General features: G+C 39.9%; 1 protein-coding gene across 2 annotated transcripts in view; it reads right to left on the bottom strand.

Moving 5' to 3' along the window:
* The window catches only part of SLCO4A1 (solute carrier organic anion transporter family member 4A1), a 47,274-nt gene that overhangs the window by 18,596 nt on the left and 12,951 nt on the right, over positions 1 to 15,727 (bottom strand). For both annotated transcript variants that reach the window (XM_038750227.1, XM_038750228.1), the window contains exons 2-3: positions 3,105 to 3,967; positions 2,110 to 2,200 (exon numbers count right to left, since the gene is read on the bottom strand). In XM_038750227.1, the coding sequence (XP_038606155.1) occupies positions 2,110 to 2,200; positions 3,105 to 3,843 (830 nt within the window). In that variant the 5' untranslated portion in view covers positions 3,844 to 3,967. The remainder of the gene's footprint in view (positions 1 to 2,109; positions 2,201 to 3,104; positions 3,968 to 15,727) is intronic.

The following is a 15,727-nucleotide window of genomic DNA, read 5'->3' as shown; positions in this document are numbered from 1 at the left end:
CATGGCCTAGTGGTAAGAGCCCAGATCTAAGAGTTAGAAGACCAGGGTTCCAATCCCAGCACTGCCAGTTGCTTTCTGTTTGACTTTGGGCAAGTCGCTTAAATTCTCTGTGCCTCAGTTACCTCATCTGTAAAATGAGGATTAAATATCTGTTCTCCTTTCTACTTAGACTGTGAGCCCCATGTGGGTTTGGAACCGTGTCCTATCTGATTTTCTAGCATCAACCCCAGCACTCGGTACTGTGCTAGTTACATAGTAACTGCTTAATATTATAAAGATAATTATAATAAACAAGTGTAGAACTTTACCAATCTTCTGGTAAATCGTGTGGGAAAACCTTCAGGAGAAATGGCTAGGAACATGTACACAAGTAACAAAAGAATTCTATTACCAGACGGTTTAGCAAGAAGATCTAACTTTGGATTAGGGATTTACAAAGTAAGATTTAAGGTAACACTTTAGGGAAGGTAATGGCAACAGATACTCTTGATTAAAAAAATACAGTCAGTTTCCCAATAATATAGGTAAACATTCCTTAAGGACATCACATTATAGAAAATTTGTCTTCAGAACACACTTTTGTTGTTGTAGTCTCCCAAGCGCTTAATACTGTGCTTTGCACACAGTAAGCCCTCAATAAATACGATGGAATGAATGACCTATGATTGACACCATGTGCACATGCACAAAAAATATTTCTTCAGACATTGTGTTCTCAGACTGATGCAAGTTGTTTGAGAATGTTCTAATCGAAATGAATTATGAAAACATGCATTACAGGAGCATGGGTTTATTATGAAAAAGTTCTGCCTTTGGAAAAATTGTTAAGGGTCTTTCCTGAAGGTTGGAATTCTCAACAGTTTGTAAATGTGTCCGAACTGTAAAAAAGGCTATGAAATAATGCTAGTCTAAAGTATGAATTTAAAATGCAAACTAAAGGTCTTTAGGGACTAATAATAGTAATAGCCCAGGTTGCCACTTGTTGAACAACCACTCTTAAGGCAGTTAATCCTATGTGTGGGGTTCTAGAAGCAGCAAAGCTTAATGGCAGGACTGGAAGTCAGGAGACCTGGGTTCTAATTCCAGCTCTGCCACTTCCTGCAAAGTCACTTAAACTTCTCTACACTTCTTCATTTGTAAAATGGAGATTAAAGTATCTGTGTCCCTCTCTGCACCTCCTCCATCTCATTTATCCCCTCACCAACCACTTGCCCACATCCTCCCTCAGTCCTGGAGCTCCCTTCCCGTTCATATAACAGTCCATCACTCTCTACTCCTTCAAAGTCTTCTTAAAAAATCATATCTCTTCCAAGAATCCTTTCCAAGCCCTCATTTCCCTTACCCACACACCCCTCTGCATCATCTATGGACTTGGTGATGTACCATTTTGATATTCGTCTCAGCTCCACAGCACTTTATATACATATCTTTATACTCTATTTCTCTTATCTGTAATTCATTTTAATATTTGTCTCCCACTGTAGACTGAGCTCCTTGTGGGACAGGATCATGTGTACCAACTTTATGGTATTGTACTTTCCCCAAGTACAGTGCTCTGTACACAGTAAGTGCTAAATAAATACCATTGAGAGATTGATTTACTTGCTCTCAACCACTTAGGCTGTGATTCTCATATGGAGCAGAATCTGTGTCCGACCTGTTATGGTTCATAGAATGTATTTTAAAAAAATACTACCACTATCATTATCCTAATCTGGGAAAGTGCTCATCCTCATATTGATGTTGAGAGACTTTAGTACAGCTCTGATCTTTGTAAAATAACAAACATAAGTATCATCTGCATTTAAGAAAAAAAATTTGGTATTAAGAAAGAATACCAAATACAAAGAATACACGGTAGTGGGATAAAATTGCACAGCATTTTTGAAATAACACCCCCCATCCCCGCCCAGTGGTGCATGTTTTAATACAAATGCTTTCACACACAAAACAACAAGAATCTATTGGAACTCCAGAATCTATTCTGGAGGTAAATACACAAAGGAACTGTCAGCTTTATGAACCAAAATAAAAGCATTTTTCTGAACATCACTAAGATTCACAACAGATTTTTAAGACAAAATGAAACAGTGATTTAGGTTCACTTACTGGCTGCCAATTTCTGTATAAATATTAAGCAGAGAGCCTCCTATCAAGTAACCTGCAGCAGGGCCAAGTATTGCAGCAGTATAGAAAATAGCTGTAAGGAAAAACAGATTTGTTAGGTGGGGAACAGGCACTGTTGTATTTTATATATTATTTTAAACCATGAAATATTTGTCTTTAAAACTAACCTTGTTCTACTTTATTAGAACGTTTCAAGAGGAATTGCACCAATGTGAGGTTAAATTCTTTTTCAAAAATAATCTCCTTTCCTCTACATGGTCAGGATGCAACACTTAGAAAGAGAAGCTCAATTGATTAGGATACTGGTTTCAAGGTTATTCTCAAATCCAACTTTTGCCTTGCGTGAGACCACATTGCCTAATGATAACATTTTCAGGACGTGGAGGGCAGAATAAGAATTTAGCTAATATTCCACTGGCCAAAATTCCTTCTTGTTTGGTCAGAAGTCTTCTGTATCACAACTGCAAATATTTCTACAATGCTTGGCAAATGAGAGTGCTACTGCTTGCTCTCAAAGCAAGACGGAAAAATGACAAAGGAATCAGTGTCAAGTAATGCAACAGAGTTACTTTCTGCTTTAACTCTATCATGCTAAATGCTTAAGAAGTGTTCAAAGCAGAGTATTGGAACAAAGATAAAAGAAAATCATGCTTTTCCCAACATGCAAATGTATATAAATCTCTCTTCTTTTAAGCTCCTCTTCTAGACTGTAAGCTCCTTGTATACAGGGAACATGTCTAGCAACTCTATTGAATTGTACTCTCCCAAGTGCTCAGTACAGTGTTTTGCACACAATAAGCACTCAAACATCATTGATTGCTTCTTTTTCTGTTGACATGAAAAATGCATAGAGAAAGAGATTTGTAAGAAGGTTGACCTCACGAAATAAACAGAAATTACTTTCAATGGTAAGTGAAATTGCTGAAGGTTTTATATAAAATATAGGCTCCTTGCCTTTGAGGGCCCACTTTGCTTACCAATGTAGACTGGAGAATAGCTGGTCTTGACATTTTCATCTAAATAGGTCACTCCAAGAGTGTAGAGAGGCGTGGCTCCAATTCCATGAAGAAATTGCCCAAGCATGAAGATAAATCTGTAGTTTGAGAGACTTGAGGTACTCGGTGTACACGGTGCACTTTGATTGGAGTGACACATTCCAATCTCTTCAGAGAAGTTCACTTTATAGCTACTAGTGGCAAACTGAGGTAATGTAAACACAAAGGAGCCAAACCCCATGACTAGAATCCCCCAGCCCAGCCACTGAGGTTTATGTCCATTACCCCCAAAGTAGCTAACAAACGTCAGACAGACACATGCTGCAATGTCATATGAACTAGCAATCAGTCCACTCTGGTAACTATGGAGATCAAAACGCCGCTCTAATGAGGTAATGACTGTGTTTATGAGGCCATTTACAGTCATGCCTTGCAAAAAGGAAGCTAGACAAAGGAAAAACAAAATTCCCTTTGGGGTACTGCAAACCTGTAAGCAATCAGGCTTAAAAGGCCCCCATCCACAAGCAGTATTTTCTTCACTGGTTTTTTTGCACTGTTTCTTTGGTCCAGAGTTTGTATCACAGAAAGGTCTTTTGCAAGAATCTAAGGGGCTGATGGCACTTGAATGTAAAGTGCCATTGCTCAATGGTTTACTGTGCTCCTGTGTATAAGCCATGTCACTATACCCATTTTCAGCCACCTGACTATGAGGCATTTCCATCAACAGTGGTATCCTTCTGCTTTGGGAATTTCCAATAGTTTCACGAGGATTATTTTCCAAAGAGAGTAATGAAGTGATGACAGTTGAGATGTTTAAGTTGCAAGTATTCGCTCAGTGCTTCATTCTGTAAGAAGGGTATTTAGTTGGTAACATTTAAAGTTCTCTACATACAAAGTTGTATTTCTTAACCTGGGGCATTCACCTCCCAAATTAGCAATACTGGATAATTTTACCCAATATAACTTTATAATCTGGGTCCAAACCATTCTTTAGCACTACTTTTTCCCTCTTCTACCCCTTCTTTGCCCAATCTGCATTAAAGAAGGTCAGGGAAGCAGGAAGAGAGGCCACATAATGATTTTCCAAATCCAAAAGGATTGTGAAAACAGTATAATATTTTAGCCTGTGATTTTGGAAAGGGTAGGAAATCTTATGCCTTGAAAGACACAGAGAAGCAATATCAATACATTTTTTCAGTCAAATATTCAGAGCCTCATACAGGCACATGCTTTTACTAGGAGCTCAATGAATTGTTGATAATGGGAGGAAACATAAAATGTTTAGAAGCACAGGTGTTTGACCAATTAACACATAGAAGATTTTTCTTCTGAAACTTGGCTAATGAAAACCTCTCCCTGCCCGCCACAGATGTGGTTGATAATAAAGAGGGCCTGACAATTAACCAGATTAAATGATGGCACATTAGGCCATTCAGGAAGTCATTGATATCTTCTGGGTGATTAGTTCAAAGGAACTATATTTATATTATATTAGGTTTTCAGAAGGTGGAGATGAAATGCTTTAGTACTAAAAGATTAAAACACTTTAGGACTCGAGAGCTTGCAACAAGTTTACTGACTGTTGTTCCAGTGGCCTTAAAGAGTTACTGAATCACAAAAAGTGCTTAACATGCTCAAAGGGAGTAACATGATTTGGGAGAATCTAAACAATTACATTTTCTCAGCGGAAACAGTTCTGAAATGCCTATTGTTCAAGCCTGCTTCTAACTTTCCACTAACCCCACCCATATTTTGGCTATTTTATCCTTTTCACAGCCATGGCCACCCACTGGCTTCATGAGACAGCACTGCCTGGAATTTTTTTCCCCCTAAAAGACCTTGAATTATTAAAATACTTTAGCTTGATACAACAAAAGGAATTAAACAGTTACACAGCAAGGAAATTCCCCAAATGCCCTCTGATAGGATCTATAGCAGAGACGATGGACACAATCACACTGACTTTTATGAGGGAACAAGCTATTTACATAAATAATTCCTCCACAAAGTCCCAAACACCCTAAAATAAGTGTAAGTAAAAACATTAGCCTTTCCTATTAAGGTAGTTAATCAGGTAATTTGCTAGCAGGAAGAGACTGCTCACTATGGAAGAAATTAAAAAAGCAAACAAACTAATCCCCATGTCACTTTAGGAACTTTTTTTTTTAAAAAGCTCACTGAACTTCACATGCACTCTCAATTTTACCACATCCCTGGGAAAGTGTGTTAAGGGCAGGAATTTTACAACCAGGCAGGTTGAGTCTTTAAGACTTTAGAGAAGCAGTGTTGCTTAGTGGAAAGCACAGACCAGGGAGCCAGAGTACTTGGTTTCTAATCTGCACTCTGCCAATTATCTTCTGTGGGTCTTGGTAAGTCACTTAACTTCCCTGTGCCTCGGCTACCTCATCTGTAAAATGGGGACTAAGACTGTGAATCCCACGTGGGACATGGACTGTGTCCAACCTGATTATCTTCTCTCTACCTCAGTGCTTAGACAACTCCCTGGCATATAATAAGCTATTAACAAATGCCATAAAAAAGACATTTATGCATTAGACTCACAGGTATCTTCTCACAGGCTCAAGGTTCTGCTTCCAAATGCCTCCAGGATGCCTGAGAACTCATTATGACTACTGACAGTCTGTTCTGTCCAAGGATCAGCTTGTGCAACACGCTCCATGTTCCCTGTTTCTGATCTTGCCTCCAGAAATTGGCAGGGGGAACAGCTCAAGGTCACTGTGGAAATGACCTCAGACTTATAGGTCAAACCCTGGGAACATGCCAATGGCTAGGGAGCAGCAGGAAAGGCTATTCTGGCCACATTTTCTCCTGCTGCTCCTGTGTCCTAAAGTGTCAGGTGGAATAACAATAATTGAGGCATGTTAAATACTTACTGTAGGCCAAAGACTGTACTAAATTGTGAATTAGATACAGTACAAACAGATCTGACAGAGTCCCTGTCCCACCTGGGGCTCACAGCCTAGGGAAGAGGGAGAATGTGGGCAAGAAATGTGTCTGGTTTTTGTTGTATTGTACTCACAAAGTGCTCAGTACAGTGCACTGCACAAATTAAGTGCTCAATAAATATGATTGTTTTTTTCACCTTATATTCATTCAAAGACAAAAAGCATTTACAAGACTCATCCAAGGTCACATAGCAAAGCAGTGAAAGGGGCAGCGAGCCCACTCTTTGCATGGTATTTACCTATTGGAGAGGCAGGTCTGCCCCACCTGCCACTGTTGGATGGGAGGGGAGGGGAGGGGAGGGGAAGGATCAAAGATCCTTAGGGTAATGTTACCTACTCTATTGTATTCTACCAAGCAGAATAATATAGTGTTCTGCACAAAGTCACCACTCAAATTCCACTGAATGACTGATCTTCTTGGGGGTTTCTACTGGAAATCCCATCCCCTGGCACAAAATGAAAAGTTGACATTTCTGTTTGAGGGAGTACTGTGAGGATACCCCTCTATTTCCTTTCTGCTTTTTTTCCTCCCCACTAACGTCAGAACATTGAGCTTCCTCCTCAGCCCCATTGCAACTCACCCTATGGAAAATATGACCACTGATATGCAACCTCAAGTTTGCTCAACCAGGCCATGCTTAAAAAGATTAAATCATGAGAATTGCAGTTGACATTCATATGTTGCCAACTTGTACTTCCCAAACGCTTAGTACAGTGCTCTGAACACAGTAAGCACTCAAATACGATTGATTGAATGAATGAATGAATAATCCTTTCTACAAATAAATATTGAAGATCTTAGTCCAATTAGAGGAACAAGAGATATTTCTGGTTCTTGATAGTTTTGGGAAAGAGGTTTTACAGTTCAGCCTTGTGATGCTTTACTGCTCTTACTGTCAACCTCTCCTTCAGGAAACTGATTCGAAGCATGGCAGCAACACAGTGCCCAACCTCAAAGCAATTCTACATTTGCAAGGCAATAGTAGAGTCCAACCTTCTTCATTATTGTGATACCCAGGCTTTCAGACATGACTTGTGACTGATGATCAGTTCAAGCAACACAGCCTCATGCAGAATTTGTCAAATTGCAAAGCATGATGACAAACAATGAGTTCTTAAGATTTAGCTGGTCCCACAGCATGTAAACAATGCTAGCAACATTACATTTTCTTTGGCTGAGTTATGGAAGGCTCACTGATATGGCTCCTACATGAAATAAAAGTGAAATAAAAGACTGTTTATAGGGGGGACAAGAGACACTGAAATAAGACCCGAGATTAGTAGACCTTAAAACAAGACCCACTTAGGTGAACTGTGGTTAGAAATCAACAGTATTTGTTGAGTGCTGCTCTGTGCAGCACACTCGTCTAAATACTTGTGAGAGGACAATGCAACCCTTCCCTTAGACATTTACAATGTAGCAAGGATGACAGACAACGAATTGTAGGTATGAGAAAGCAGCAGAGTTTAAAGATAAGTGGTTTGGAGAGAAGGTGAGGAGATGAGTACCCAGATGGGATAATAATGATAATAATAATAATTGTGCTATTTGTGAAGCTCTTACTATATGTCAGGCACTGGGCTAAGTACTGGGGTGGATACAAGCAAATCGTGTTGGACACAGTCCCTGTCCCACATGGGGCTCACAGCCTTAAGTCCCCATTTTATAGATGAGGTAACTGAGGCACTGAGAAGTGAAGTGACTTCCCTAAAGTCATACAACAGGCAAGAGATGGAGCCAGGATTAGAACCCAGGTCCTTCTGAATCCTAGGCCCATGCTCTATCCATTAGGCAAAACTTCCTCTCAGATGACTCTGAGCAGAAACTTGGAGTGGAATGGGACCAGAAACTAAAGTGACACTAGATGGTTTGAAGTACTGTTACTTAAAGGTCAGTTTTTATATGCACACAATCTGAGAGGGATTATTTCATCACTCATGCATATGGAAAGAAATTTCACTGGCAGTAGTATGACCTTTGAACCATGAGGCAATTCATTACCAGTTTTACTAGAGATCCTGTATGTTATTACATTCTCAATAGAAACAATTATTTACCAGATATTAGAAAGATAGAAACACTGCTGAACTACTTAGTGTTGACTGAGTGAATTTCGCCCAAGAAAAGCAAATCCTATTTTAAATATGAGAAGCAGCGTGGTCTAGTGGAAAGAACATGGGCCTGGGAGCCAGAGAACCTGGGTTTTAATCCTAGTTCTGCCTGCTGTGTGACCTCGGGCAAGTTGTTTCATTTCTCTATGCCTCAGTTTCCTCACTTATAAAATGGGGATTCAATAGTCTGTTCTCCCTCCCACTTAGATTGTGAGCCTCATGTGGGCCAGGGACTGTGTCAACCTAAAAAGCCTGTGTCTACCCCAGTGCTTGGTATGTAATAGAGAAGCAGCGTGGTTCAATGGAAAGAGCACAGGCTTGGGAGTCAGAGGTCATGGGTTCAAATCCAGGCTCCATCAATTGTCAGCTGTGTGACCTTGGGCAAGTCACTTAATTTCTCTGTGCCTCAGTGACCTCATCTGTAAAATGGGGATTAAGACTGTGAGCCCCACATGGGACAACCTGATCACGCTGTATCCTCCCCAGCGCTTAGAACAGTGCTTTGCATATAGTAAGTGCTTAACAAATGCCATCATTATCATTATTACTGTTGTTATAATAAACACTTGTCAAATAAGAGTATCAAATTCAGCAATTTTAAGATTTTAATAGTTTAAAATGTCAGTTAATCATATTTGAGTACTTACTGTGTGCAGAGCATGTACTAAGCGCTTGGGAGAGTACAATAAACAGACACATTCCCTGCCAACAATGAGCTTACAGTCTAGAGGAGACACACATTAATATAAATTACAGAAATGTACATAAGTGCTGTGGGGCTGGGAGGGGGTGAATAATGGGAGCAAGTCAAGGTGATGCAGGAGGGAGAGGGAGAAGAGGAAAAGAGGATTTAGGGAAGGTCTCTTGGAGAAGCTGTACCTTCAATAAGGCTTTGAAGGGAGGGTGAGTACTTGTCTGTTGGATATGAGGGGGGAGGGTATTCCAGGACAGAGGCAGGACATGGGTGAGAGCTCAGCGGCGAGATAGATGAAACTGAGGTACAGTGAGAAGGTCAGAAAAGTTAAGTTGTAATGAAATGTTCTCTTTCATAATGAAGATACATTACAATGAATTATGGACCTTTGTTATAGCTATAAAAATATGTCAGAAGTACAAGATCTTAGGTCCATGCTACTTTGAAGTTAATTATTTCACATAGGCCTCTTGGAATTTTAATAACTATCTTTAAATATTTTCTTTTTTATGGTATTTGTTAAGCGCCCACTGTGTGTCAAACATTATTCTAAGCACTGAGGGTGATACTAGGACTCACAGTCTGAATAGGAGGGAGCCTAAGAGAACTGAGGCATAGAGACATTAAGTGATTTTCCCCAAGGTCACACAGCAAGCATCTGGCAGCACATGGATTAAAACCCAGGTCCTCTGACTCCCAGGCTCGTGCTTTTTTTTATTATGCAACTATTAGCTATTCATTAATGTGACTGGATAATATGGGGAAGCCTATTTGTGTAAATTTCAGAAATAGCTCCTGCCAAATGTGAAGACAAAAAACGCACAAATACTAGTTAGCAGAATGACTTAGTGGAAAGAACACAGGCTTGACTGTTAGGATCTAGGTTCTACTCTCAGCTCTGCCACTTACCTGCTGTGTGACCTTGGGCAATTCACTTAACGTCTGTGTGTCCCAGTTTCCTCATCTGTTAAATGGGGATGCAATAATTGTTCTACCTCCTACTTGGACTGTGTGAATCCCATATGGGACAGGGACTGTGTCTTACCTGATTATCTTGTATCTAACCCAGTGCTTAGTCCAATGCTTGGCACATAGTAAGTGCTTAACAAATATCACAATTATTATTATTATCCTCCAACATTCCATCCTTCCCCCAGGAGCAGAGGCCATGCACAAGCTGGCAACCACATAGCCTACAGGCAGCTCCTTGTCATCAAAAACAAGATGACTCTGCCAGGCACAGTGAGGAGCGTAAGGAATAGTTCCTTGCCATCCTCAATAATCAACTGATTTGTCATCTTTACTACCATTTTTCTTTCCCCAAATGCCGGTTGTCAATTTCCCCCCCACCTTACACATACCGTATTACACCATCAACACAACATTTCACCGCAAGTGCCAAGTTTTCTTTATAAACATGAAGACAAAAAGTAGGCAGGGATTTTACAGCATGAAGAGGAATGTGAAGATGAGGAGTGGGAAGACAGGCTTCACTCATGGACCTAATAGGTCAGAGGCCAATCATAGTGAGTCTTTTCAGTTCTGATAAGAAACCCTCAGGTTCCCTCAGCAGTAAGTTACAGATGTGCTGTCTTTATAAATAAATGACTTCTCATTCAAAGTGCTGCTCCCTACTGAGGAAATTTTTCTTTTACCATTTGGTACAAAATTTTCCTCTTGTTATAAAGAAATACAAAGGATAACTATTCTTAGCACAGTATTTCCCTTGTATTTTCCTCCTAACATCCCAACTTCGGAGTTCTGCTGGAAGGAATGAGAAAGATAATGGCCTAACTTTATAAAAATACCTGATATAGAAAATGTTTCTTATAATAGAGTAGATTTTTGTTAGGGAAATTTCAGTCAAAATACCATACCTAAATCTCAAAATGATATCTGGAATAATTCAGGACTACAAAACAATAGGCAATCTTTGTACTTAGAAGCAGTGTGGCCTTGTGAAAAGAACACAAGCCTGGAAAGTCAGGAGACCTGAATTCTCATCCTGGTTCTGCCATTTGCCTACTGTGTGACCTTAGGCAAGTTAATTAACTTCTGTGCCTCAGTTTCCTCAGCTGTAAAATGAAGATTAAATGTAATTTTCCCTCACCCTTAGACTGTGAGTTCCATATGGGCCAGAAGCAGTCTTTGACTGTATTGCATTTAGCGATGATTGGTACATAGTAAGTGCTTAATACTACAATTATTATTGTTAGCTCTTGGGCCTCAATGTTGTTTCTCATAACCCACAGAAATGGAGTGACCAGTCACTCACTGAAACTTTCTGACTTTCTCTCCTCTTGTACTCTCTTGTCATCATCTACTTTCTCCAGTGTCCAGAATGAAATGAAGAATGCTGCGGTTAATTCTTTATTTTGAAACACACCTGAACTGGAAGATTATTTTTAAACCAGTTGGCAACAGGATAGAGTGCTTCCACCTTTAAGATATTGCTCAAACTCAGGCCATGTGACAAAGATTGAAAATAAACATATTGCTGGTGATCTAATTAGAGTGCTTACACCTGTTGAGGCAGGTATCTTCAATCCTGAAGTCATCCTCACAATAGGGACTGAACATTGTTAGTTTTAGGCAAAATAAACAGGCTATATACAATAAGATAGTGAATGCAATCTCATAAAGCATTGAAATTTCCCATTATAATCAGTACTACCAACTTGTCCTGTAAACACTGAGCCCCCTTTCTCTCAGTTTTTTTTTTTTTTTTATTTCAAGTCACTTCCATTTTACAGGTTGGACTCTATGCCTCTTCCCAAAGTGTCTAAATAGAGTCAATTACTAGAGCTCTCAGGTCTTTACCCCTGCCCCCCACCCCGAGTTAGCACTTTTGCTAATTTCCATATTCTACTATTTTACCTATTCTTAAGCACAAAAAGCTATATATTTGGCTCTTATTAGAATGTAAGCTCCTTGCAGTTAGGGAAGGTGTACTGTTCATCTGTTGCATTTTCCCAAGTGTCTTGTTATCCACTGGGCCCTCAAATATCAGTTCTACTATGCTTTCCCATAACAATGTAGTGTCTGTAATATAATTATCATTTCAAAAAGCACCTTTCAAGATTAGATTGAAAAGAATTGATGAATGGAAATTTGGGTTATTCCTGGTGACTAATAGTTCCAATTTCCCTTTTTCTTTCAAAGGGTTGTTTAGATAAATTTTTCCCCTGCTTTTCCTCTTCCTTGTCAATGATTAAAGTTATGAAAGAACAGAAGTCGTACACATTCTCCATCTACACTCACTCTCATGAAGAACTCATTTGCTCCCACGTCTTCAACTACCATCTCCATGTAGATGATTCCCAAATCTGTATCTCTAGCGCTGACTCCTCTCCTCCTCTGTAGTCTCACATTTCCTTCTGCCTTTAGGACATAAAAAAATATATGGTATGTGTTAAGCATTTACTATGTGCCAAGCACTGTTCCAAGCGCTGGGGTAGATACAGGGTAATCAGGTTGTCCCACGTGGGGCTCACATTTTTTTAATCCCCATTTTACAGATGAGGTCACTGAAGCACGGAGAAGTTAAGTGATTTGCCCAAGGTCACACAGCAGACGAGTGGTGGAGCTGGGATTAGAACCCAAGTCCTCTGACTCCCAAGCCTGTACTCTTTCCTCTAAGCCATGCTGCTTCTACCTGGATTGTCCACTGACACTTCAAACCTAACATATCCATAATAGAACTCACCTTCCCACCCAAACCCTGTCCACCCCCTCTCTTTTCCATCACTATCAACAATATGTATAGGCTCCCTTTCACAAGCTCATAACCTTGGCATTATTCTCAACTCATCTCATTCAACCCACATACTCAGCATCAACAAATCCTGTCAGTTCTACCTTCACCTGACTAAAATCTGCCTTTTCTTTCTTTCCAAACTGATCTACGCACTTACATCCTGCCTTGACTATTGCATCAGCCTCCTCACTGATCTCCTTGCCATGTCTCTCCCCACTCCAGTTCCTATTTCACTCTGATACCCAGATCATTTTTCTAAAAAAAAAAAAAAAAAAAAAAAGTTCAGTCCATGTCTCCCCACTCCAAGAGCCTCCAGTATTACTCAAATCACCTCTACAAACAGAAACTCCTTCCTATTGGCTTCAAAACACTCAATCAGCTCACCCCCATCCTCTCTTACCTTCCTGATTTCCTACTACAGCCCAGCCTGCATGTATTGCTCCTCTGGAACCAGCTTGCTCACTGTGCCTCGATCTTGTCCAGCTCACCACTGACCCCTTTCCCACGTCTTCTCTGTGACCTGGAACTCCCTCCCACTCCATATACAAGAGTTCACCATTCTCCCTACCTTCAGAGCCTTATTAAAATCACATTCCTCGAAGAGGCCTTCCCCAATTAAGGCCTCTTTTCCCCTACTCCCTCTTTCCGCCCATGGTCTGTAAGGTCTGTACCCTTTAGGCACTTGATATTCATTCCCACCCTCTGCTCCACAGTCTTTTCTACATACCAGTAGTTCACTTATATTAATGTTTGTCTCCCCCTCTAGACTTAAGCTTATTGTGGGCAGGGAGCATGTCTACCAACTCTGTTTTATCAAATTCTCCCAAGCACTTAGTTCAGTGCTCTGCACACAGTAAATGCTCAATAAACACAATTGATTTGTAACTCTGCACACCTTTCTGTCTAGTCACACAGCTTTGGATAGAGTTTTGGCAAATGGCTGATTTCATTTTCATCCTATTTCCTGGTTTGAAAGAAGGATAATACTCTACAAAAGATGAAACATAAAGAACCAGAGCTATGCACTATAACCAAGCAGATCCTCTGGGGCAGGGACCCCATTCTAAATAACAATAACAGAAAGACTAGAATCCAGTAGGGTCCCCTCCTCCCCATCATTAGTTTTTTCTCCATTTCCTTTCCTGTGGATACAAAGCCGAAGTTGTTTATCCACAGCTCTTCGGAAACTCTTTTTGTAAGTCACTAACTACAGTGTGGACACAGTACTATTGGTGATCACCCACTCTATCCTCTCAAGGGAACACTCATGTTTTATTTTTAAAAGAGAAACAGACTCCAGGATACAGGGAGTCATGCTAATGACATTAAACAAGGAAAATGCAGACCATGGAATTTGAGAATAAAGGAATAATAAGACAATACTACCCCTCTTAGGGTCTCACCTGGAAAGTCTCCTGTACTCTACCAGTATCAACTATGGGCAGGAGAATCAAGCAGAGACATATCCATAAATTCCTAGCTTGGGCAATTGCCTTCCACTTGATAGCCATCCGCTATGAGTCAAAACTCACCTGCACTGTGCAGCAGCAGCATGACAGAGAGTTGAGGGCTAAGATTCAAGTTTACTGCATTGGAGGAGGCAATGGTAAGCCACTTCCATAGTTTTACCAAGAAAACTCTCTGGATATACTACCAAAACAATTGCAAATGGAGGTAGGGCGTTCTGGGAAAGATGTGTCCACAGTGTCGCTATGTGTCAGAAATGATGACTCGACAGCATAACAGAAGACAGGACAAGGACAATACTGGGTTTCACCATCCTATCATCAATATTTTCTGAGTCTGGAGCATTATATTAGGCATTTGAGATTCAATTTTTCAGCATGAAAAGCAGTGTTAATTAGCAGTTAGGTTTTGTTCCAGCATGAGGGAGACATATGCCTCGGTCCTCAAGGAACACAGAGAGAAAAATCTAAAATTCATCTTCAAAATTTTAACCCAGACAAGCGGAAACATCTGTAAAAAAGAATACATACTACTCTTCCTAGGATTCAAAAAACTCTCCCCAAGTAACAGCGGTGACTAGGTCCTAAAGAGATGTTGCTTATTCAACTCCCCAGGTTTTCGCAGGTTGTCAAAACTACAGTTATTCTGGGCCAGGAGAAGACTTTTTTCCTGTCCAATCCTGGAAGCATGCTATTAGTATTACACTGCAAGGCCTCATTTGGACAGTCAAATCTGTCTTCTCAAAGTGAAAAAAAAAACTGTCAATGAGTATAATTAAGGTTAACTCTTCTGAAGTTCTGTATTTTGTTTCAAAAGGTAATCTGGGCACTAAATATCTGTAAAGAAAAGTGGATTTAGATGGCAGGATCTGCCTCTAAATATTAACGTTGTAATATGAACGCTTAAAATGGATTTAAAAATTATATGATCTTTGGAATTCATAGCTCTTTTTCCTCCACTAGATTGTAAGGCCCTCCACTACATGGTGAGTTCCTTGAGAGGAAAAATCATTTCTACCTACTCAACTGAACTTTCCCAAGCTCTGTACACAAAATGCTCAATAAATATGATTAATTGATTTTATCATTTTTCCAAGTTTCCTGGAGTCGTTTCACAGTTGTTCACTGTTCTGGAGTTCACAAGTCACTAAGGTAGAGGGAGAAATTGGAATACACTTACATTTAGTGATCATGGGAAAACTGCCAATTCATACTACTTGGAAACTGTTCATAAGTTTCCCTTTTCTCAGCCTTCAATTTCTGAATTCCAGAGATAGTCTGGTTTGTTTCCCATCAAATCTAATTAACATAATGTCAATTGCTCTCCACAATTTTTGTAGGAGATAACCCAAACAACTGATTCTTTCCTCTAGCCTATCAGTTACTGGTACACAAGGGATCTTTTTGTTCTTTTTCTTGCTTTTGTGTTCCAAATTTCACTGCTGTATTTAAGCCATGCATATATTGTCTTGCCTTTTCACTGAAGGTGATACCATATGCTGTACATCTGGACAAGAGTCTTGGTTGGATTCTGTTTCCTTTCTCTTGCTTCAGAAAATTTTCATTATTTGAATTCCTTAAATAATGGAAATTTAACCTCTCTCTGAGTA

Source organism: Tachyglossus aculeatus, chromosome 8, assembly GCF_015852505.1.
Source record: "Tachyglossus aculeatus isolate mTacAcu1 chromosome 8, mTacAcu1.pri, whole genome shotgun sequence".
NCBI classification, from domain to species: Eukaryota; Metazoa; Chordata; class Mammalia; order Monotremata; family Tachyglossidae; genus Tachyglossus; species Tachyglossus aculeatus.
This window is presented reverse-complemented; position numbering and strand designations above follow the sequence as displayed.